Genomic DNA, 21767 nt, shown 5'->3' on the forward strand with positions numbered 1-21767 from the left:
TTTTTTGTTTTTTTTTGTATGCCGACATGCTTTTCCATTCTATTTGTCCTTCTCACTTGAGCTCTCGTTGTGTGTCGCAGGAACGGCTTCTCCTCACCCTTTCCAACTACGCCTTCACTGCCATCTTTGTGGCTGAAATGACTCTCAAGGTAAGCGGCCATCCATTCATCAAGTGCATTAGCGGGCTCTCGCACCTCTTCAGCTTCTCCCGCTAATGGCAGCAAACACTCTTCATCCGGCAAGTGCGCTCTTATCTATTATTCATCCGTTATCAAGGGCGCCGCTAATTCTTGGCGGTAGATGTTGATGGTAGCGGGAGGCGAGGCGAAGTTCACGTGTTGCTAGCACGTCCTTAATATGTTTGTTCCTCGCAGGTTGTCGAGGTTGCTCTCTCGTAACGCTGCGAGGCGAGTTCTCCGTTTGTTTGAATCCTGCCGAGCGCTGACCTAGCGACCTGTTAGCGACCTGTTGGCATTCTGTTAGCATCCTGCCTTCCCAGGCCTCACTGGCTATTTTTCCTGACGACAGCATTTGACAAAGCTTTCACTTTGATATCAAGCTCAAAACACAAAAGCTATCTCACACACACACACACACACACACACACACACTGCGAAATGATGCGCACAGCCTCGATGGCATGCGGGCTTCTAATTCGAAACAGTGGGAGCACATTGATCCCCCCTTTGAAGAGAGAAATTCATCAAGATGTAATAAATGAAGGTCTCTAGCATTTTGTATTTTGCTTCTTTCAAGTGAAAAAGCAAAGAAAGATGCTTTGAACACATCCGCAAGCCAAAGTGTGTTCATGGTCGTTGAGCTGAGCTGCGATTGTGCATTTGAGAGCATGTGCTTGTCATGCTACATTTGAAGAAAAGAAAAAAAACTTTGACTGTTTCCCCAAAAACCTTGTGACAGAATTCGTCGTCGTTTTCCCCCATTCTCTTTGTTTCCCCCGGAGGAAGCAGGCAGCGTTGCGTTCCCGCTTGACACTTCTCACGAGTGAGCGTTGGCAGGTGTCAAGTGACACCCCCCACCCCCCTAACGTTGGCAGCAAATGTTTTGGTGATTTTCTAAAATGTTCTCCACGAGCTCCCCAAAGTCTCACATACGAAGAAGCTGCTTTCATGTCTCTTCTAAACTGCGTCTCATCGAGCACCGTGAAACAAAACCAAAGAAAAAAACGGAGCCTAATGCGGAAAGGAGATGTTAACACCAAGAGCGTGGTCTCACCCGCCGTGCTTGGTCTCCTCCTCATCTCCGCAGGTGGTGTCCATGGGCCTGTACCTGGGCGAGACGGCCTACCTGCGGAGCAGCTGGAACATCCTGGACGGCTTCCTGGTCTTCGTCTCGCTCGTCGACATCGTGGTGTCCATGGCGGGCGGCGCTAAAATCCTCGGCGTGCTCCGCGTCCTCAGACTACTGCGGACGTTGCGACCCCTCAGGTGGGCATCCCGAGGTGCGCTTAACCTGACCCGAATCTCACCGCAAGCTCTCTCTGCTCCCTGGTAGGGTCATTAGCAGAGCTCCCGGTCTGAAGCTGGTGGTGGAGACCCTCATTACCTCCCTCAAGCCCATCGGCAATATCGTCCTCATCTGCTGCGCCTTCTTCATCATCTTTGGAATTCTCGGAGTTCAGGTAGACGGAGAAGAGTCGAGCGAGGGGACGGACCGGCCGGCCGTACGGGGTCCGTGTTGAGCCTCCATCTTGGAAAGTTGCTTTTCCTCTGCGGCCCGGCGCCACCCTGCTTTTCTTCTCAGCGTTTCCATCACGCTTGTGACTGACAATCCTCCTCACGAGGGAAAAGCAGGCGCTCAGTCGGACTCTTTCATGTGTGCGCTGGAGCTGCTGCGTCGGCTGCTAATTATGGAAGCGCTTCACAAAAAGCCGCCACAACAACAAGCGTGTCTTTGTGTATGTGTGCGTGCGTGCGTGCGTGCGTGCAGCTGTTCAAAGGCAAGTTCTACTACTGCGTGGGGCCGGACGTGAAGAACATCACCAACAAGTCGGACTGCCTGGCTGCCAGCTACCGATGGGTGCATCACAAATATAACTTTGACAATCTCGGCCAGGTACGAAGCGTCGCCCCCGACGGATTCTTTGAGCGCTGAAGAACTCGAGTCCGACGTGTGCTTCTGCCTCACGTCCCAAAGGCTCTGATGTCCTTGTTCGTTCTGGCCTCCAAAGACGGTTGGGTGAACATCATGTATCACGGACTGGACGCGGTGGGCATCGACCAGCAGGTGAATTCATTTGAAATTGCAAAAATTCCGCGACTTGGAAATGTCAACGCTCGCCACATTTGCCGGAACTGGATGCGTTTGTTCACCTAAGCGGAGGCCATTAAGGAAATAACGTCCTTTCTTCCGTCCGTCAGAAGAAAGAAGAAAAAAAAAGAGACGAATCCAATTTTAGCTTTCATCTCGTTCTCACACAATTGCACGTCCGCCGCTTCTTTGTGACACTCAATCCGGGATTGTTGTTTGCTAATGGTGCGGCGTAATAACTTTCACCTGCTCCTTTTCCAATCTTCTGCATGTATTATAGGCTCATAAATTATATATTTCAATGGAAGATGTCTTTTTTTTTTTTTTTTTTTTGGCGCAGGGCTGGCCGCTTGGCTTTAGGTAATTGGCTGACACTTCTATAGAAACCGGACAGTGATTGGACTTTTAAAAAGATGAAATGCGGGACAGCATATTATACGGCATACTTGAGAGGAGAGAAGAAGAAAAAAAGTTTCCCAGGTCCACCTTCACTTTGTGAGGATCGGCTCCGTAGTCAGCTATGGTAGCAATTTCACTTTCGTTTTTTCAAATAGCTCGATGAATGATGACTTTGACATTGATTCATTTTAGGGTTCGAGGATCCTGAACAATCTTAATGATCGCACTCGTGAAAAAAGGAGCCTAGCCTAGCCTAGCCTAGCCTAGCCTAACATACTGTATCCATCTTAACTCGCCGTTGTCGCCCCCACTTGCAGCCGGTGATCAACAACAACCCGTGGATGCTTCTCTACTTCATCTCCTTCCTGCTCATCGTCAGCTTCTTTGTGCTCAACATGTTTGTGGGCGTGGTGGTGGAGAACTTCCACAAGTGTCGGCAACACCAGGAGGTGGAGGAGGCCAGGCGGCGCGAGGAGAAGCGCCATCGGCGCATGGAGAAGAAGAGGCGCAGTAAGAAAACGCTGGAAAACATGCTAGCACACATGCACAAACAGTAGCTAGCTAGCTAGCTAGCTAGCTAGCCAGCAAGCATTTTTGTTCCTCAAAGAGCATGGAGCAGCTCCGCCACTGCAACATTCTTTCCATTGTGTGCAGAAGCCCAGAAGCTCCCTTACTACTCCTCCTACGGCCCGACTCGACTGGCCATCCATACTTTGTGCACCAGCCACTACCTGGACTTGGTCATCACCTTCATCATCTGCATCAACGTCATCACCATGTCACTAGAGCACTACAGCCAACCTCAGGTAATCAATCCATCATGTGGTTGAAGGAGCCAACATCTCACGGCATTGCTGCCAATCCCTCGTGACTATCTTGTTTGTCTTAGTCTCTGGAGACGGCGCTGAAGTACTGCAACTACTTCTTTACGTCCACCTTTGTCATTGAAGCCACTCTGAAGCTGGTGGCCTTTGGATTTCGACGTTTCTTCAAGGACAGGTACGACGAGGACCGCTTTCAGCCGGGCGGGTAGGGCGTGAGCGGTTTGAAAAAGTCCGAGTTTAGTCGTCGTCCCCCAAAGCCAAACGTGGCCGAGAAAAACAAATATAGCCTTTTCACACGTTTGGAGTGTTCTCATCATTATCAAATGAGAAGGAGCAGATTTTTAGCGCTTCTTTCTAATTGAGTCTGGCCAGAAGATGGCCATGAAATTTGATGACTCGCCATAAAAGGACAAACTGGAATCCTCCCTCAGCTTATCTGACTTGCGGGGGTGCGCGCTGCTTTCAATTTGATATTTTTTGAAGCATTTGTTTTTCAGCTTCAGAGATGGATGATTAAAAGCCACGTGTGACTCATCCATTTGGATCAAAATGTCTTCTTCAGTTGGGCAACAAACTGGTGATGACATTTGTGTTGTCCTTTTTTTGTGTGTGTGTGTGCAGGACTATAATATATATATATATGTATATATTTATTGATTGATTTATTTATTTTACACCCACGCCAAAGCTGTGCAGGTGCAAAAAATAGAACTTAATGGATCTCAATATCGACAGAGTGATTTGCCGTCCGCCGCATGGAGCAGCTGCTGCTGCGCAAGATCTCACTGAGGAAATCGTCGTGATTACATCTGCTGCTCCGTTTTTAGAAAGGCGGGCGCTCCAGAGCGAGCTTTTTCTGTTGTTGCGTCTTTCACATTTTGCTGGATTGAAGGGTGCGCACTTGCCCGTCCGTCCGTCCGTCCGTCCGTCCGTCCGTCCTGGTCTTATTTCATCAAAGGCAAAAAGGACGACTCAAATGTCATCTCTTTGGTAAATGATGACAAGGTAAAGAGGTCCCGGGTCCTCGGCGGGTGCGACGGCGCCCTCGCCGTAGGAGCATAAATATTCATGAGTGGAGAATCGGCCCTCGGGTGCGATGCTATCGTTAGCATGAATATTCGTTGGGGGAATGAGCATCATGGAAAGAGAGAGCTCCTCAGCCTCTAACCTGGATGACTCTCGCAATCCACTTCTGATGAACATGACAGCAGGTGTGTCCCCGCGTGTGTGTGTGTGCAGGTGGAACCAGTTGGACCTGGCCATCGTCTTGCTGTCTGTGATGGGCATCACGTTAGAGGAGATTGAGATCAACGCCTCCCTCCCTATTAATCCCACCATCATCAGGATCATGAGGGTGCTCAGGATAGCGAGAGGTAGACACACATATGACACATTGACATCTTCTTCTTCTTCTCTGCTCTGTTGGAACAAATGTGAGAAATCTTGGATGCTCACTGAGCTCAGGTCTAGCGGGATTAACTGACATTGTGCTTTTGTTACATCTGCCGCATTAGCATCTCAATTCCCAACCGAGTCGGCAATCGGCGTCCGGGCCCGGCGGGCTTTGCCGCTTTAACTCGGAAATGAGTCGGATAAGAGATAATTACGGCCATCGCGCGTGATTCCTCCCCCCACGCGACCTTTTTGCGCAGAACAGGGCCGCGCGCGCTAATCAAACGGCAGCTGGCGGTAATTAATGAGCGAGCCGGGTGGCGGTTTGATGGCTAGTTGGAGGCTAACCGGCGACCCATCTTGCGGTTTTATCACCCACGCTAATGTTTAGCGTCTGTCTGGGGCTGCGGGAGATCGTGTTAGCGCGCTCACCCGCTAGCTCCTTCCCTGACTGATCCTGTCATTTTTTTGGTGCTGATTATGCATATTAAAAAAGAAACGTTAGCTTATCTTGGATGTTGTGCTAAATTTGACCCTTACCTGAAGTGAAGAATTGTATGTTTTGAGGTCATAATGACAAGGCTTTTTTTTTTTCTTCTCAAGTCGTCATTTTAAGAAGGGAATGTATATACATAAGTCACCTTTTTAAAAGTGAATTGAAAAAAACTTCCACTAATTCCCTCGACTGTTTCTCTTCCCGCTAGCCGTTGGCAGCTTTTAGAAATTGGGCCTGCGGGAATTGAAGAGTGCCCATTTTGATCAATCGCTCATAATCTCTCTGGTCCCGGTTGCTCTTTTCTAGCCGGTGTGTAATCTTCCACTTTGTGTGCGTGTGTGTTCTCCCTCTGCAGTGTTAAAGTTGCTTAAAATGGCCACCGGGATGAGAGCTTTACTGGATACTGTCGTCCAAGCTCTGCCTCAGGTGAGCAGTTGTGGGAACTCCTGGGAATTGATTAACATTTACAGAACGATCGGTGGCCACTGTCCGAGGAGGTTCTCCCGAGAAACGTCAGGTCAACAGAAAATGTTCTTACTTTTCGAAACCTTCACCGTAGAGTTGCAGTTTGAAAACTGCCATCAAGATTTCAGTCGCTGCAGGGTGACAGACACGATTGTGATTGTGTGCGTCAGGTTGGAAATCTCGGCCTGCTGTTCATGCTGCTCTTCTTCATCTACGCTGCTCTCGGCGTGGAGCTCTTTGGAGAGCTGGGTAAGAAGTAGCACGGCCCGTACCGACGCTGTCAAGACTGATCCAAAATTTCCGTCCTCAGTGTGCAACTTTGACTATCCGTGCGAGGGCATGAGCCGTCATGCCACCTTTGAGAACTTTGGAATGGCGTTCCTCACGCTCTTCCAGGTCTCCACGGGCGACAACTGGAACGGCATCATGAAGGTTTACATTTTATCAAGCCAACTGACATTCAATTTTACCATCAGCTAGCAGAAGCAACTTAGCCTACGTGGTTACGACTGACATTCAACTTTAACATTAGCTGGCAATGCCAACCGAAGCAACTTAGCATGTGTGACGCTAACATTAGCTATGACACTTTTAGCTTATCAGTTTGCGGTTTGAGTAATAACATTAGCTCCAGATGCTCGAAAGGAACTTTGCTGAACCAATGCTAATATCAGTTCCCCACTGGGTTGAATTCAGCCATGTGACGCTAACGTTCTGCTAACACGGGACTTTGCATCCAATGAAATTGATGGTCCATCTTTCCTCTTCTCCGCAGGACACCCTCCGCGAGTGCCCGCCGGGCTTTCCGGGCAGCGACTACGGCTGCCACGCGGGGCTCCAGTTCATCTCTCCGTTGTACTTTGTGTCCTTCGTGTTGACGGCTCAGTTTGTCCTCATCAACGTGGTGGTCGCCGTGCTCATGAAACACCTGGACGACTCCAACAAGGAGGCGCAGGAGGACGCCGAGATGGACGCCGAGATCGAGCTGGAGCTGGCCCAGGGCGGCCTGTGCTGCATGATTGGAGGCATCGGGGCCATCGCGGGGGCCACCGCCGGCGCGGTAGGCGGCGCCGCCGCCGCCGTCGGGGACCCGGGCGGACCTTCCGTGGCGGGGCCAAAGGACGCAGGGGCTGGCGGCGCTGCTCCTCAGGACGGACACACCAACCGCAGATGTCGACTTTATTCTCCTGCTCGGGTAATGATATTATTTAGCGTCATTGCCGCTGCTGGAGTAAAAGCGCCCGGCCGGGCCTGCTTCCATTATTTGTGTGTCACAGGAGAGCCAGTGGCTGGACAGTGTTTCTCTGCTGATTAAAGACTCGATGGAAGGGGACATGATTGACAACCTGTCTGGCTCTGTCTTCCATCATTACTCTCCTGTTTGTAAAGACTGTGACGGGCACACACAGGAGGTAAACACACACACACACTCTCACACACACACACACACACACACATCCAGGGGCTGACTGTGCCGGGGTTCTCAGGTCCGTCTGGCGGAGGTGGAGCGGACCTCACTGATGTCGGAGCAGCTGTCTGACAAATCATCGTCTACAGCATTGCCCGATGATCTCAGCCTGGATGAACACGCCGGCTACCAGATGCTGATCGGAGGAAGCCAGGTACACACACACACACACACACACACACACACACAAACAAGTCTCCATCATCACGGTCGCTCTTCTCCTTCAGGGCAGCAGCAATGGCGGCAACTCCCACAGTTCAGGTGAGTTGCCATACGAGGGGCTCCCTGGTTCTGCTCCTTCCGGAGGAGAAGACAAAGAGGAAGCGGTCCACCAGCTTTTCGAGACCAGCGTCCGGCCGCCCTCAGTGCAACGACAAAGCCCGGCGCATTGCACAGGTGCCGTAGAGCGTCACAACTACACAATATTCCGTCAGAGAATGAGAAGATTCAAAATGGTGACTTCAGTTTGAAGCAATGAAATCAAACAAAAGCAAGAAAACTCAGCCAGGAGCACCCAAAAAGCCGACTGGGATTGCGTTTTGCAGGTGAGCGCCTCGGCGGCGTGGACGGAGGCCTGGGGTCTTCGCCGCTCTTCTACCTCCCGGCTGACTTCTTTCACCCTGCCGCCGGCCCCGGAGACGGGCCTCCGTCCCGGTTGGCCTCCTGGGCGTCCCTCCGCTCACCCGGAGCAAACAACGGGTCCACGCGCTCACGGGTATTAAGACCGGCTGAATGAATGGATGGATGGATGGATGAATTGACATCTGCACCAAAGTCTTCCGGGGTCAGAAATTCACCCCAAAAATTGCGCAGACGTGTACATCCAGGTGCGAATTTCCATTTGGATGGAGTCCAACTGGCCCGGTAGCCTCCCCAACTAGCGCGGCGTGTACCAACTTAGCTTGAAGAGCATGCAAGCCGCATGCATCCATGCGCATGGGGTGGCTTCCCTCCGCCGGCGTGGGCCTGAAACAAGAACAAAAGGCCGCCGGTCTTTTTTCGTTCTTGTGTATCCATGGCGACCCATCCCTCCTTCCCTCCCTCCCTCCCTCCCTCCTTCCCTCCTCCCTCCTTCCCTCCCTCCCTCACACCCGCCCGCTCTCTACCTGGCGGCTTTGTAAAGCTCAGTGCATCTGTGATCCGCTAGCGCTCGGCGCCGAGCTAATTAGCACGGCTGCCGCTCAGCTTTGTCGGTCTTGGCTGGCGCTCGCCTTGCCATTCTTCTCTCCGGTTATCATGTTTTTCCTTAATCTCGTTACGCGGGCGTTCTTCTTTGTTGTGGAGAGCTCTTTCCTCCCTTCTTCTTTTGATCGTTTTTGCCCCAATCTCGCCATCTCTGCCCTCTATGTATTTGCGTTGGGGGGTGGCGGGGTGCTAGTACGTGAAGCTAAAACGGCGTAGCATTCGAAACGAACAAGGATCAGAAGAAAAATACAATAAGAATACAGTTCCGTAATGTTTGGTAGATCGGCTATTTTAAAGCTCCCATCTCATTTGTTGATGAATTTCTTTCATTTGTGCCTTGTGTTGCTTGATTAGCTTTTGTTATTTAGCTAGCTAGCGAGCTTGGTTGTTTACTCACTAGCTTACTTCAGTCTTCTGTTGGTCATTGGCGTGATGTTTAGTGAGTTGCGCATTTTGCTTGCTTGTTGGCTAGTTTGGTTCTCACTTTGTTTGTTAGCTTGTTTGTTTGTTAGCTTGTCTTATCTCATTGGTGAGTTGCACAAGGATTTTGTTTGCTCATTAGGATGGAACGGTATCGCCGAGCTCAAGGTCCCATTACGGATTGTTTGTTCGGACTTGACGCAAACTCAAGTTTGTCTGTCCGCAGCACCCGTCCCAGAGCGACTCGTCGTCGGCCGCCGGCAGTCCCGAAGGGAGGGCGGCGCTCCAAGAAGGCCTCGGCTTCGGCATCTCTCCACCTCGGGGTCACCCGTCCAATGTCACTCGGGTCCAAAATGAGAAGTACGACTCTACTCCCCACCTCCCGCCCACGAAAGGACTCCACCCCCAGCAGGATGAAGAGGCGGGCCTCTCGCTGAGCCGTCAGCAGACGAACACAAAAAGCAGCCTGGAAAGGGACGCAAACTCCCGCAAAAACAGATGAAACCTTTTTCTCCTCCCATCGTGTCAGAAGTCGTTCTGTGATGACCCAATTCTCTCGTCTTTGAACCGTCTGCTCTCCGTCACTCGACCGCTCGGGATCGGTCGTCGAAAGCGCCACCTGTCTTTCCCCATTCGGGGAAATCGGACTCCGGAAGATGACGGGGAAAATGTCGCCGAAGCTTCTCGGACCTCCCGCCGACGCTTGTTGGAAGGGGAAGAACCGCCTCGTGGCCGGTCCACGTTTTTCTGGTGACAACAGCATTGACCGACGAGTGCATTCTGTCGGGTCTGGGACATTACCAGGTTCTGCTCTGCGATCTTGTGTGTGCATCTGTCTTCCAAAGACACCTTTCCCACAAGCGGCCACGCACTGTCGACATTGATCCACGAGACCCCCGTTTGACTTTTGGCCGACATTTAGGACAAAGGAAGAGCAAAGTGTACGGCTGCTTGCTGGAAACGGGTCTTGGGATTTTGCTGGATCTGAAAGTGAACCCGTTCCAGTTGTTTAGCTCACTACTATGTCCGTTTGTTTGACTAGCTTCATGGTTAGGTCGAGACTCTGGACAACGTTGGCGCTTTGGGTGACACAAAGCCGAATTTGGAGTTGGTATCAATGATGTTGCCACCTTTTGTTCCCTTGGCGGTCAGGTGAAGACCAAAAACCAGAACTTGTGTCTTCACCGATTGCGACATTGGATGAGTCATAAGTTTGTACCTTTCACTTCCTTCACGGTTAGGAATGACTATCTGTCGGTACGCGTGACTTCCTCGGTGGGCGCGTTGAGACGTTTGACCCCGAAAACCCAAATGGATTCGCATTGGTAGCGTACCTCGGCGCCGCTTGGTGGAAACGGAACTTTGGAGCTGCTAGGGTCTGAATGTAGACGACTGATTAAAAAACAGACTTGCGGTGCACCAAAAGGGCTAAAATGGTGGAGTGCAGGCACGGGCCAAATACGTACGTACTGTCAGCCTTGGTGGGCCTGGAATTGGAGCTCCATCCCAGCCAGCCTAGTTTGACATCTTTGCTCATTGAGTTGAGTGCATTTGAAAGGGGACATGTTATGGAAATTGGCTTTGGAATCAATTCTGATCACGTGGTAAAAGATAAGCAGAGCTGCAATATTGTTGGATGCACAAATCAAAAAGTGCAAATATATATATATATATATATATATATTTTTTTTTTTTGCTGAAAATGACCAAACAGCTCATCTGACTCAGGTCTGCCGGCGTGTAGCAAGAGAACAAAACAAATCAACTACGGCAAGCGGCGCCGAGCAAGCTCTGACTCCGTTTAGCCTCGTCCATTGTTCCCGTTGGCTGGTCGGGTCTGGTACAGAGTCTGGCGGTTTCGCCACGTTTTTTTTTGGGTGAGACGTACACGTATGCATGACGCGGAGATATGTTTTTGTAGCGGAGACTTTGCAAGTATTAAATATTGTATAGCATCGAGTTTGCCTCCACCACGTTGGAGATATGCAATACGTCCTTGTAGTAGAGCTCGGAGAATGGAGATCATATTTACGTCATTGGAGTCAAATGCCAGACTGAAAGGTCACAGAAAGGGTGGCATTGTTACATGTGATGTGTATCCCACCTCCCCCAAATTGCATGTGCCGTTCTGTTTTCCTGAATGTCACGCTGGTGTCATATAAAAGGAGCTTTTCAGCAGCTGAGCGTCTCCGAGGCATCATTCCAGACACCGTCCGCGTTTATTTAAAAAGAATAGTTTAGAAATATTATATTATTCAAAAAAAAAACTACACGTGTATATTTCAAAAAAATATTTTGAGAATTGTACCAATTATAAAAACAAAAACATGCTCTGCTGGTTCTACTAAGGACCAGGGCAGCACAACAGAAGCATTTTGGACCTTCTCAGAGTCTTGAAGGTGCAAATTCATCCACCAGAAAAAAACGTTCTAGTTCTAGTCAGCACTCGATCAGAATGAGGTAGCAGCATTCTATCTTCAGAATCAAACGTGGACGACGTCATTTTGGTGAAAGTCGGCCGGCAGATGTGGGCCGCTAACGAAGCAGATGCTCGCAAGGTCGAGAGGAAAGAAGAAGACATGGACGGGAGAGACCTCCGCCGCCAATTAGAGCTCGTCCGTACGAGACCTGCGAGCCGGGCTGGGCCGGGCCGGGTCGTGAGCTCATCATTGCCATTTTCATGTCCAAGATGCTTTCTGACTTGCAGCGTTGGAATCCTTTTATATAACGCTACATTTCGGTTTTTTACAGTTGAATTCGTTTTGAGTCTGCAATTGTTTTCATTTTATGGTTCGGTTTGGATTAGTTTTAATATAGGGAGTATTTGAAGATCTTTAAGTGCTGGGAAATCCTAGAACGCCTAGCGTAAAAGTGTCTAACGTCCACTCCTCGAGCAGGCACTTCAACCAGGAGCATAAGTCGCTCGTGGATTGGAACATCATTTTCATCGGAGCATGACGAGTGAAGTTAAAAGTTCCGCTGTTCCTTCTCGTAGAGTTAAAAGTTGCGTCCTTCTCGATTTCAGCACACTGGTGGTGCTGAAATCAAACTCTCCGTGTGTTGTTCTCTGACATTTGCTATCGTCTCGAATATCAAGTCATCCACGAGCTCGGCGGGCGAGCTGCCTTCGCGCTCCACGCAAAGATTGTTTTGACAAGCGCGCGCAGTTTCCGGTTGTCACGGCGACGGAGGCCCGTGGCTCGCCCACAACTGCCAGTCAAAGTCGATGATCACTCGCCTTGTTATTTCGCTCCCTCGATGCTTTGGATCAAGTCATGACTCGCTCTCATGACTCGACAGTGCTTTTCCTAAAAAAAATTCAAACTTGTAGTGCAGACGCATCCAGCTAGGTTTCAACACGCGACATCTGCAAGCGCGCGTCACTCACGAGGTGATTTTCTCGCCATCCGTCTGACTTTTGAGGCGGAGCTTTCTGGAAACCCCAACGTCAGTGGTCCATCCCACTGCATTTCCTCCCAAGGTTACCTGCCGCAGGGTCAGTCTTTGAAATCCAAATGAAGCTTGGCACTTGGCCCCTCACCACGTACGGGTGGGTCAAAGATATCCTCGTCGTCACACCCACGCGGTGCGCTTACAGTAGGCTTGCCACGCATGCAATTTACTGCATATATTAAAAAAAAAAAAAATAAGTACCCTATCGGCTTTAATCCTCAGCCCACCTCCAAGATGACGACCAGTAATTTGCCCTCCACCAGCAGCATGGAAAAATAAATAAACGCTCCGCCTCGCAGGGTGAAGGTGGATCATCCAGAGGGAAGGATGCTCGGGCAGCAAAAACGGATTCCTATTTCTCATTGAATAACAGCTGACAACAGCTTGTTTTTTCATGGAACCATGGATGTGTTAGCTGACACTCAAGCACATTCGCTAACCGGGAAAAGAATCATGTCATTTCCTCAGTATGAAGACGCTGTGACAGCTCATAAACGGAATAAATCATGTTTTTAGTTTGATATGGAAACTGAAAGACGAATTTGCTCGATTTTGGTCTTTCTTTTGATCGTGTGACACTAAAATGATTTCATGGCTTGACAGGACTGTGCCTTTCATTTCCTTCAATATGTGTCTGTATTGATGATGTAAAATTGTCCTATGATAAACAGTAATGATTTATATATATATATATATATATATATATATATATAAATGCGCCTCGCGGACACCGTTGAAATCCAAACATGGTGCGCTGTCTCCCCCTATTGGCCGCATGTGATATTACATAGTGTACTCGTGTAAGGTTTGGAAATGTATGAATAATGAAGCTCATTTGTTATAGTACATATCTAAATTCCTGTTTGAAAATTATGTACGCTTTTATTCATTCACTTGCATCCGCCTAAACTGCTAGCTCCTGATTAATGAGTTTTGGTCAGATGACGGGAAAAGCGGAAGTGTGGTGTCGTGGAAAAGTAAAGCACTAACAAAAAGGGATTCGTGCCTGAGAGACATCTGGAAAGGAAGTATAGTGCTAGGCTAGGGTATTCATTCATTTTTACTGATGGATCAAAGGATCCCGGACCCGGCCGGACAGGGGCGGCTGTACATGTACCATTCCTCAAAGAGATGCACGAATCATTTATCAGTTTATGCATAGCTTCATCTTTGAGGCCCACGATTGAATCATTTCATATTTAAACTTGTTTATTTATATATTATTTTAAATTCTTGTTGGGCCTCAGGTGCAACATGCATGTTGGGAAGCAGAGGGAGGGGGAGCAAGTCTGGTAATCCTTTGCGATGCACTTCCTTGTACGGTATCGGGTTACCAACCCACCCACTAGCACGCACGCACGCTCACAGGCTGCGTCATTGGTGGAATTTACGTAGCCATCATCTCTCCCGCATGGACGCGCGTCCCCTGTGAGGACTTTGTCATCGCGTTCGTCCAGTCAGGCGCACTTCCGGCGGGGGAGCCAGGAGGAGACACACCTTGGGAGAATCCCCCCTCCCCTCCCCTCCCCTCCCCTCCCTGCCCCAACCCAACCACCACCATCCTGCACAGACCACCGTCATTTGTTTCTCCCTGTCTGCTCGCACGAAGAAACTTTCGTCTGTCCACCATGTCCACTCGGGCACTCAGGGAAATCCTGCAGAGGCCAGGAAATCGCACCTGTGCAGACTGCGGGGCAGCAGGTGAGAAGCACAACTCTCTTTCTGCTAACGCTTGTGTCATTTTTCTTGCCAGAAAACATTTTGGAGTGGGAAAACATTTAGGGGGTTATGCGACGTGGAAACACCAAAAGGATTTCAAGTTTAGTGCGAGTCCGGACACGCTGCACACGCCCTCCTGGGTTAATATGTGCAGGCATGCCGAGGAAGCCTCAGTTTCCTTCTACATCAAAATAAGATTTGCCTTTCAAAATGGGCGTTGAAGGAAATATTTAGACCAGACGGTGAAATATTTGCTTGTGGGTGGAAGACCCAAAAAAAACCACGTCACCTTCTTGAAAAATGGACACTGGAGTACGTTTGCGTCACATTGATTACGTCTTAGCTTTAAGTCCGAGCCGACACGCCAGATTTGGTCAAGCTTGCTTTGGTTGGAAAAGGTGCCATGTGACGAACATGGTGAGAAAAGCTGAAACTTCATTTTTGACACATAACACTTTGGCTTTCAAAACATATTTCAAGGTGTGTGTGTGTGGGGGGGGGGGGGGGGGGGGCAGAGCTTGGGCAGAGCTTGGGCAGAGCTTGGGCAGAGCTTGGGCAGAGCTTGGGCAGAGCTTGGGCTCCTTCTCTGAGTTGTCTGTCGCATGCAGATCCCGACTGGGGTTCCACCTCGTTGGGGGTTTTCATCTGTCTGGCCTGTTCCGGAATCCACCGCAACATTCCTGACGTCAGCAAGGTGAAGTCTCTGAGTCTTTCCCACTGGGAGGACCACGAGATCCAGGTAACGACACCATTTCCCATCTCTTCAACTCCGTCCACGTTCATATTGTTTTGCCTTTTTATTTTTCGGGGGACAGTTCATGGCGGACAACGGAAACGAGCGGATGAAGAGCAAATACGAGGCGGTCGTTCCCGTCTACTATTACAAGCCGTCGCACAAAGACTGCCAGTGAGTACAGATGTTGTCGGCAATTGTTCGGCGAGAGACTTAGCGTTGTTACTAGCATGCTAAGTCAACATTTGCCAGTGACGACGGGGGTTTGTGAGGAGCTCGCACTTGCTTTCTGATGCTGCGTAACGTCGCTTTCATGCCGTCAGGGTCCTGAAGGAGCAATGGATACGAGCAAAGTACGAGCGCAAGGAATTCAGCCAACCCGACAACAAATTTACCTACGAGGAAGGCAAGCCAACGCACAAAAATCAAGGCGTTTTAAAAAAAAAAAAAAGAAAAGTCTAATATTGCATTCATTTTTAAAAAGTAGGAATCATGAGAATTTTGAGGATGTTTGTGGTCACGACAATGCTTATTTTGAGCTTGGGAGAGAAGTGACAGCAGTGACCTTTGGCCCCGCAGCCACCAGGGACGGCGCCTTGATGAAAAGGGGGCGGGACAACGGGCAGTTCCTCAGCAGGCGATTCGTCCTCTCCGAGAGGGAGGGCACGCTCAAGTACTTCACCAAGCACGATGTAAGCAAACGTGCTTGCGATATGAAAAAAAAAAAAAAATCCAACTTTATTCTGGCAAGGATTGAGATGGCTGTTTTGAGCTGTGGTCTGGCTGCAGGCCAAGGAGCCCAAAGCGGTGATCAAGGTGGACAGCATCAACGCCACCTTCCAGCCCGACAAGATCGGCCACCCCAACGGCCTGCAGATCACGTACCTCAAAGACTACAGCACCCGCAACATTTTCCTTTACCACGACAGCGGCAAGGTCCGCCTCACCGTTAGCGGGGCGGGGCAGGGCGGGGCGGGGCGGTTCGCGCTTTGGGCCTGATTCTTCGCCTCGTCCTCGCAGGAGATCGTCAACTGGTTCAATTCCATCCGAGCCGTCCAGCTTCACTACATGAAGGTGGCCTTTCCCGGAGCCACGGACGCCGAGGTCTGTATGTGCTCCATAGCGCCCCCATGAGTGGACCTGTCAAGACGCGCCAAATAAACACAGGCAAAATGGAACAGGAAGTTGGCCATTTTAAAGATGAATTCATTGGGACAGCTGGAAAATGACAACAGCAGTTTTTGTTTTTTTTACTTATTTGCACAAAATTGGGTGGCTGGGTGGGCATTTAAGTCTCAAGGCCCAAGATGAACAGGAAGTCATTGGTTTTGGCCTGAAGCAGCCATTTTGCCTCCCAAAAACAACTTTTTTTTTTTTTCTTTTTCTCAGCTGGTCCCCAAACTTACCCGCAACTTCCTGAAGGAGGGCTACATGGAGAAGACGGGTCCCAGGGTAGGTCAACTCTTCATATTGCACAAGAATTTGGACTGTGTCGCTCATCTAGCAACAAGCGAGTCCAACCTGAGAGGACTTGCGCAACATTTGGCCTTTGAGAAACCTGAACCGCCACTTAACTCAAACTCGGATTCCCCCTCCGTCGATGTAAAGACGCCATTGTGTGCCAGACCAAAAAAAAACCCCTTCCTAATGTTCCATTCGGGCTTAGACGAGCTTGGCGCTAACCGTTTGCCGGCGAGTTTGAAATGTGAAATGACAAAAAAGGCTGCGTTCCGATTGATCTTTTGTTTTTTGTTGCCTTTTTGCTAGCAAACGGAAGGCTTCAAGAAACGCTGGTTCACTTTGGACCAGAGACGACTCATGTACTACAAGGACCCTCTGGTAGGCCAACAACACACAGACGGAGGAGCAGTGCATCTTCATCCAATTTTCATTTCACGACATGACATTGCGTTGGATTTTTATTTTTTTGCAAAGTCACAGAACTGTAGTGAGAAAAGCCTTTTGAGCTAAATGCGCAATGTTTTTCTTTTTGCAAATGTTGCTGTTTTTCCCTCGACTGCCTTTCTCTAAGCAGTCGGCTGTGAGACTGTTTTGCCTTTGCAGGACGCCTTCGCCAAGGGCGAGGTTTTCCTGGGCAGCAAGGAGCACTACAGCGTCTCGGCCGGCCTGCCCGCCGGCACCTACTGCAACGGCGCCTGGCGGCACGGCATCACCATCGTCACGCCCGACCGCTGCTTCCTGTTCACCTGCGAGTCGGAGGCCGAGCAGCACGACTGGCTCAAGCTCTTCAATGACGTCATGAGCGCTCAGATGTCCCCCCAGGAGTACACCAGTAAGAGCCAATTGTCGCCAAGTGTCGAAATGTGATGGCCACGTCAGCTCATTTTTGGACGTTTGTCTTCTCTTTCCAGTGGAGGCTTTGTTGAAGCACAGACATTGATGGGCCCAGCAGCGCAGTGTTTAAAAAAAAAAAAAAAAAGGGGGGGGGGAAAGCGGACTGGCGACAAAAGGCAAAAAGTGGTCCATTCATCTCTCGCGTTCAACAGTGCCACCTAGTGGCTCTTTTTAAACCCTTAACAAGTCTTTCCCCATTTTGTTTAGATTTTTTTGTATTACTTTTTGCAGGAGTTGCTCTTACATTTTATTTGTAAACATATTAATAAGTCAAACTTAATAAAGCAGATTCTCGGCTTTTTCATTTGTTTGGGGTGCGGTCCCTGTTGCTAATTATTAGCCAACGAATCAAATATTCAAAACATGTTTTCTTTTCAATCGTGCTATATGTTAATATTTAATTTAAGCCTTATCATGGAAATTCGAGCGAGAGCAAGCGCAGTGAATAACATAAAAACATTATTTCATAAAAAATAAAGTAATGACGCGAATGCAACTTTTTGGGAGGATTGTTTGACTTGTTTTTAACCCTTGCGAACTCAATCCATGCGGTGTGCATTCCTCGAATACTCGACGAAATATTTCAACTAGGAGTTGAGGCTGTCCCAAAGTTGCCATTGGTGCTGGTGGGCGGGCGGGCGGGCTGGTTGGTCGGTGCAGCAGCGGCGCTTCAACACCCGAGCGAGCGACTGACAAAAGTCAAGCGGAGACGCAGTCCATGAGGTGTACGGACGAAGCCACAAATCGGACATGATCGGGACTCGTCCTGCTTGTGCGCCCTCCTCACAAGGTGATTTCCCTCGTACTTTTTGACGGTGTCATTGTTATCTTGTCGTCCACTGTGTAGAATGCTCACTATTGCAAAGTGCAGAATTGGAAAAAAGTTTGTAAATGGGGAAAAAAAAAAAGGCAACTGCAGTAAAACGACACTATGAAAATGGGAAAAGTGGGAATTATCACCATATGATATTGCTAAATGAAAAACCATATTTACAAGCTATTTCTTTGCACGTAGGATTTAGTGCGCAGTGTGTTTTCTCGGAAGAATTTTCATCCCAGATGACGTCATCCGATTTGAAGCGCCAATGAACTCCAATGGCAGCAATGCGTCGTCGGGAGGCCTCTCAGAGGGCAGCGGTGCGGCCGGCGCCGGCCTGTGGGTGACGTCGCTGCTGGGCGCCACCCTGACGGTCATGTGGCTCCTGGGCACGGCGGGCAACGCGTACACGCTGGCCATCACGCGCTCGGCGGCGCTGCGCCGCACGGGCTCCGTCTACGTCTACGTGGCCAACCTGGCGCTGGCCGACCTGCTCTACCTGTCCACCATCCCCTTCGTGGTGGTCACCTATTTTGCCCACGACTGGCTCTTCGGGGACGCCGGCTGCCGGGTGCTGCTCAGTCTGGACCTGCTCACCATGCACGCCAGCGTCTTCATCCTGGCGGCCATGAGCTTGGAGCGCTACCGCGCCGTGGCGCGGCCCATGAGCGCCCGCGACTCGTCGCCGCGCAGCCGCAAGATGGCGGCGGCCGTCATCTGGGCCACGGCCTTCGCGCTCACTCTGCCCATGATGGTCATGATCCGACTCAGGCGGGACAAGCCGTCTCCGGCCGGCGTGGTGAAGCGGATGTGCTTCCCCACGTGGACCCGGGAGGCCTTCAAGGCCTACGTGGGCGTCCTGTTCCTGACCAGCGTTCTGGTGCCGGGTCTGGTCATGGTGTCGCTGTACGCGGGCCTCGCCAGGCGCTACTGGGCCACGCAGGCCCGGCTGGCGGGACGCGGCCGCTCGGCCCGCCGGCGAGGCCTCAAACAGCGCGTGGCCGTCATGATCTTCAGCATTGTGCTGGCCTACTGGGCCTGTTTCCTGCCCTTCTGGGGCTGGCAGCTGACCCAGCTCTTCTCGCCGGAGTCCCTCAAGGCTCTGTCCCCGGCCACTCACAACTACGTCAACTTTTTTGTCACCTGTCTGACGTACGGCAACAGCTGCGTCAACCCTTTCCTCTACACGCTGCTCACCAGAAACTACAAGGATTACCTGGCGCACAAAAGCCAGTCCACAGTGAGCGGCAGCAGGATCCAGATGAGCGAAAGCCCGCCCCCTCGGGACTCCCATTGAAGGCTCCAGGCTCGTGCTAAGAGGAAAAACTCTCTCAGTTGACTTACCTCATCTAGTTCGATCCCAAGAGTGACAAGCAGCAAAAAAAAGTTCTGAATCTCGCAAAATGAGTCACTTTGATATTTTTTCGGGGCAATGTAACGTTATACTCCCAATTTCTGTGACGAAAGTAGAAAAATATTGCCGATTAAATTAGATTGCTGAAGTCGTGTTTGAGTTTCCCACATACGTTCTTCTTTGCGGGAATGTCATCACGCTGTGCTACATTCCTCGGCCTCTCCCCACTCTTTGGAGTCCTCCTGCTAATTATCTGACGGGCCCATTGGGTTGTTGTTTTTTTCAGGTTTGTTTCGTCACGTAACGCAAACACGACTGAATAAGCCCTCCCGAGTAGAATTTTCCCAGCCACTCCCGAAAATGCAGCCCAAACTGGGCACAACATTGACACATTTATTACTTTTAATCTCGCTTCAAATTTGAAAGTAAATTAAGTTAAGTGATTGACTTAAACAATAACTATGTTGCTATTGACCTGTGTGTAAAAAAACCAAAAAAAAAACCAAAAGACTTTGTCCAATTTTAATCGTATTTATTCACAAACCTGCCGACCATTGAACCAGGCCATTGTCTGGCTTCCTCTTGTGGCCTTTTCTTGTCATTACAAGATGGTTCCAAGGTCAAAGACATCCTCCCAAGCTGTCCAGGAGAGCCAGGATGGTTGATGATGAGTCACGTTCGGGTTTTTTTCCTCCACCGACTCTCTACTTGATCTTCATGCCGATGATCTTGGCCTCGCCAGCGACATCAAAGTAATTGTACTTGACGTCGGCCAGCCGGTTGGGGAAAGTCATTGTGGAGCCGTTGGGCAACTTGATGATGAACTCTTCGTTGTTGAAGTTGATGTAGAACTGGAAGACGAGGGGGAAAAAAGGCCTTACTGAACTTTGAAATGTGAAATGAGACGGACCCCTGTATCTTTTGAAAGGGCTTTTTATGGCCCAATAAAGCAGGGTGTGATCACGTGGCTTTTGACCTAGCATAGTGGCGCGCCAGGCTAATAAAACCACTGCGTGCGGTACCTTGCTCTCCTCGCCGTGGGAGAAGCAGAAGTTGTCGTCGCGGTGCTCGTCGCCCCAGGAGCCTCCCGACATGGAGTTGCAGATGATGGCACTCTGGTCAAAGCGCGGGTTGAAGTGCAGCGCGATGTTGTCCGAGTCGTGGCCGATATTGATGCTGAATCTGAAAGATGGTGAAAAGACGTGGAGCCAAAGCGGCTGTTTTGGATCCGGTCAATTGTTCGGGGGACTGACCTGTTGCAGTCATCTTTGGGCTTGACACGGATCTTGAACTCCTGCCCTTCCTTAAAGCTCATGCCCATGACTTTCTGTGATGGACAAAGACGGACGGATGGATGGATGGATGGATGGGTGGATGGATGGATGGATGGATGGATGGATGGATGGATGGATGGATGGATGGATGGATGGACGGACGGACGGACGGACGGACGGACGGACAGTGCATTTTCTTCACGTTAACTCGGATTCTACTTCTATTCACACGAGTTGAGCCAATGCCCACGTGATCGGCGCGACAATTCAACTCTGCTGTCCGCTAATATTTACGCAAGGTGTTCTTATCATCCGTGTTGATGATCAACCAGGTCATCACATAATCATCTCTGGAAACAGGAAGTTGCCGTTTGCATCACATAAAACCATAAAGACATAAACCATCTGTGCTCCACCTATAGCAATTTATATAGCTTACATTGTGTCTTTGCAGGCTTATAACATATTTCATTCTTTATTTATATATTTGACGGATTGATTGATTGTTTTGCTGTTTCTTGGACCGCACTCACATATAAGATTGGATCTACGGCTTTATGCAGTCTTTCCTAATTATTGGGGAGTATTTACAATGCATTTTTACTGACAGTTCAACACTTTAGATCGTCCACCTCACAATGTTCGAATTAATGAAATGGGTGTATGGAAAATGAAGCACGCGATGAGAGAACCGTTGAGATTAGCATCACCATTGGGAAATGAACAGTTATTTCCTTCAACGGAGCCTATGTTATGGAAAAGGGAACGTCATTCCTTTTTAATTCAAGATGAATTGTTCGAGGAAATCAAAACGAGGAATGCCCGAAATGAATACGAGTGGACCACTTACCATCTTGGCTGTTTGGTGTTCTTGAGCGGGTCTTGACTCGAGTGGCAAGAGACCGCGATGGCTGCTTCTGAGGTTTATATAGCGCAGGTGATGTGGGAAGTGGGAGGGGTGGGGGGCATGAGGGTGTCGAGGTAGAAAAACTATTTTCCTCCCAACCAGGCCCTCGTCAAAGTAAAGAAAAAGTATGATTACATGACGTACACTATTGGGTTTAAGTCAATGAAATAAAGTGACAGGCTAAGTACTTCAAATAAAATTCAATTTTAAACAATGAGTCTAATCAGTATTGTTGGAA

The 21767-nt window shown here is 49.7% G+C and overlaps 4 protein-coding genes across 7 annotated transcripts in view; 3 read left to right on the forward strand and 1 right to left on the reverse strand.

Moving 5' to 3' along the window:
• LOC148399925 (voltage-dependent T-type calcium channel subunit alpha-1I-like) overlaps positions 1-11095 on the forward strand; it is a 42427-nt gene extending 31332 nt beyond the window's left edge. For all 4 annotated transcript variants that reach the window (XM_088373800.1, XM_088373802.1, XM_088373803.1 and 1 more), the window contains 18 exons: positions 81-149; positions 1267-1445; positions 1513-1639; positions 1948-2073; positions 2155-2244; positions 2985-3177; positions 3322-3473; positions 3557-3666; positions 4731-4864; positions 5735-5805; positions 6015-6093; positions 6155-6276; positions 6620-7039; positions 7122-7256; positions 7332-7466; positions 7540-7708; positions 7858-8027; positions 9144-11095. In XM_088373800.1, coding sequence (XP_088229926.1) covers positions 81-149; positions 1267-1445; positions 1513-1639; positions 1948-2073; positions 2155-2244; positions 2985-3177; positions 3322-3473; positions 3557-3666; positions 4731-4864; positions 5735-5805; positions 6015-6093; positions 6155-6276; positions 6620-7039; positions 7122-7256; positions 7332-7466; positions 7540-7708; positions 7858-8027; positions 9144-9419 — 2757 coding nt within the window. In that variant the 3' untranslated portion in view covers positions 9420-11095. The remainder of the gene's footprint in view (positions 1-80; positions 150-1266; positions 1446-1512; positions 1640-1947; positions 2074-2154; positions 2245-2984; positions 3178-3321; positions 3474-3556; positions 3667-4730; positions 4865-5734; positions 5806-6014; positions 6094-6154; positions 6277-6619; positions 7040-7121; positions 7257-7331; positions 7467-7539; positions 7709-7857; positions 8028-9143) is intronic.
• A 2777-nt stretch (positions 11096-13872) lies between these two features.
• Positions 13873-17481, forward strand: LOC148399926 (arf-GAP with dual PH domain-containing protein 1). Its single transcript, XM_088373807.1, has 11 exons — positions 13873-14071; positions 14698-14828; positions 14905-14996; positions 15146-15228; positions 15402-15514; positions 15612-15758; positions 15843-15926; positions 16212-16274; positions 16590-16661; positions 16887-17115; positions 17195-17481. The coding sequence occupies exons 1-11, from the start codon at positions 13999-14001 to the stop codon at positions 17221-17223; spliced, it is 1116 nt and encodes a 371-aa protein (XP_088229933.1). The 5' UTR covers positions 13873-13998; the 3' UTR covers positions 17224-17481.
• A 381-nt stretch (positions 17482-17862) lies between these two features.
• uts2r4 (urotensin-2 receptor 4) lies at positions 17863-19586 on the forward strand. The gene is made up of 2 exons (XM_088373808.1): positions 17863-17967; positions 18193-19586. Exon 2 carries the CDS (start codon positions 18263-18265, stop codon positions 19289-19291), a length of 1029 nt encoding a protein of 342 aa, XP_088229934.1. The 5' UTR covers positions 17863-17967; positions 18193-18262; the 3' UTR covers positions 19292-19586.
• A 273-nt stretch (positions 19587-19859) lies between these two features.
• lgals2b (galectin 2b) lies at positions 19860-21583 on the reverse strand. Its single transcript, XM_088373276.1, has 4 exons — positions 21473-21583; positions 20602-20675; positions 20371-20530; positions 19860-20199 (listed from the first exon to the last, which is right to left on the reverse strand). Exons 1-4 carry the CDS (start codon positions 21473-21475, stop codon positions 20053-20055), a joined length of 384 nt encoding a protein of 127 aa, XP_088229402.1. The 5' UTR covers positions 21476-21583; the 3' UTR covers positions 19860-20052.
• Positions 21584-21767: the final 184 nt, after the last annotated feature.

The sequence above is a fragment of the Syngnathus floridae genome, chromosome 4, assembly GCF_059516105.1.
Source record: "Syngnathus floridae isolate MCC-2025c chromosome 4, RoL_Sflo_1.0, whole genome shotgun sequence".
NCBI classification, from domain to species: Eukaryota; Metazoa; Chordata; class Actinopteri; order Syngnathiformes; family Syngnathidae; genus Syngnathus; species Syngnathus floridae.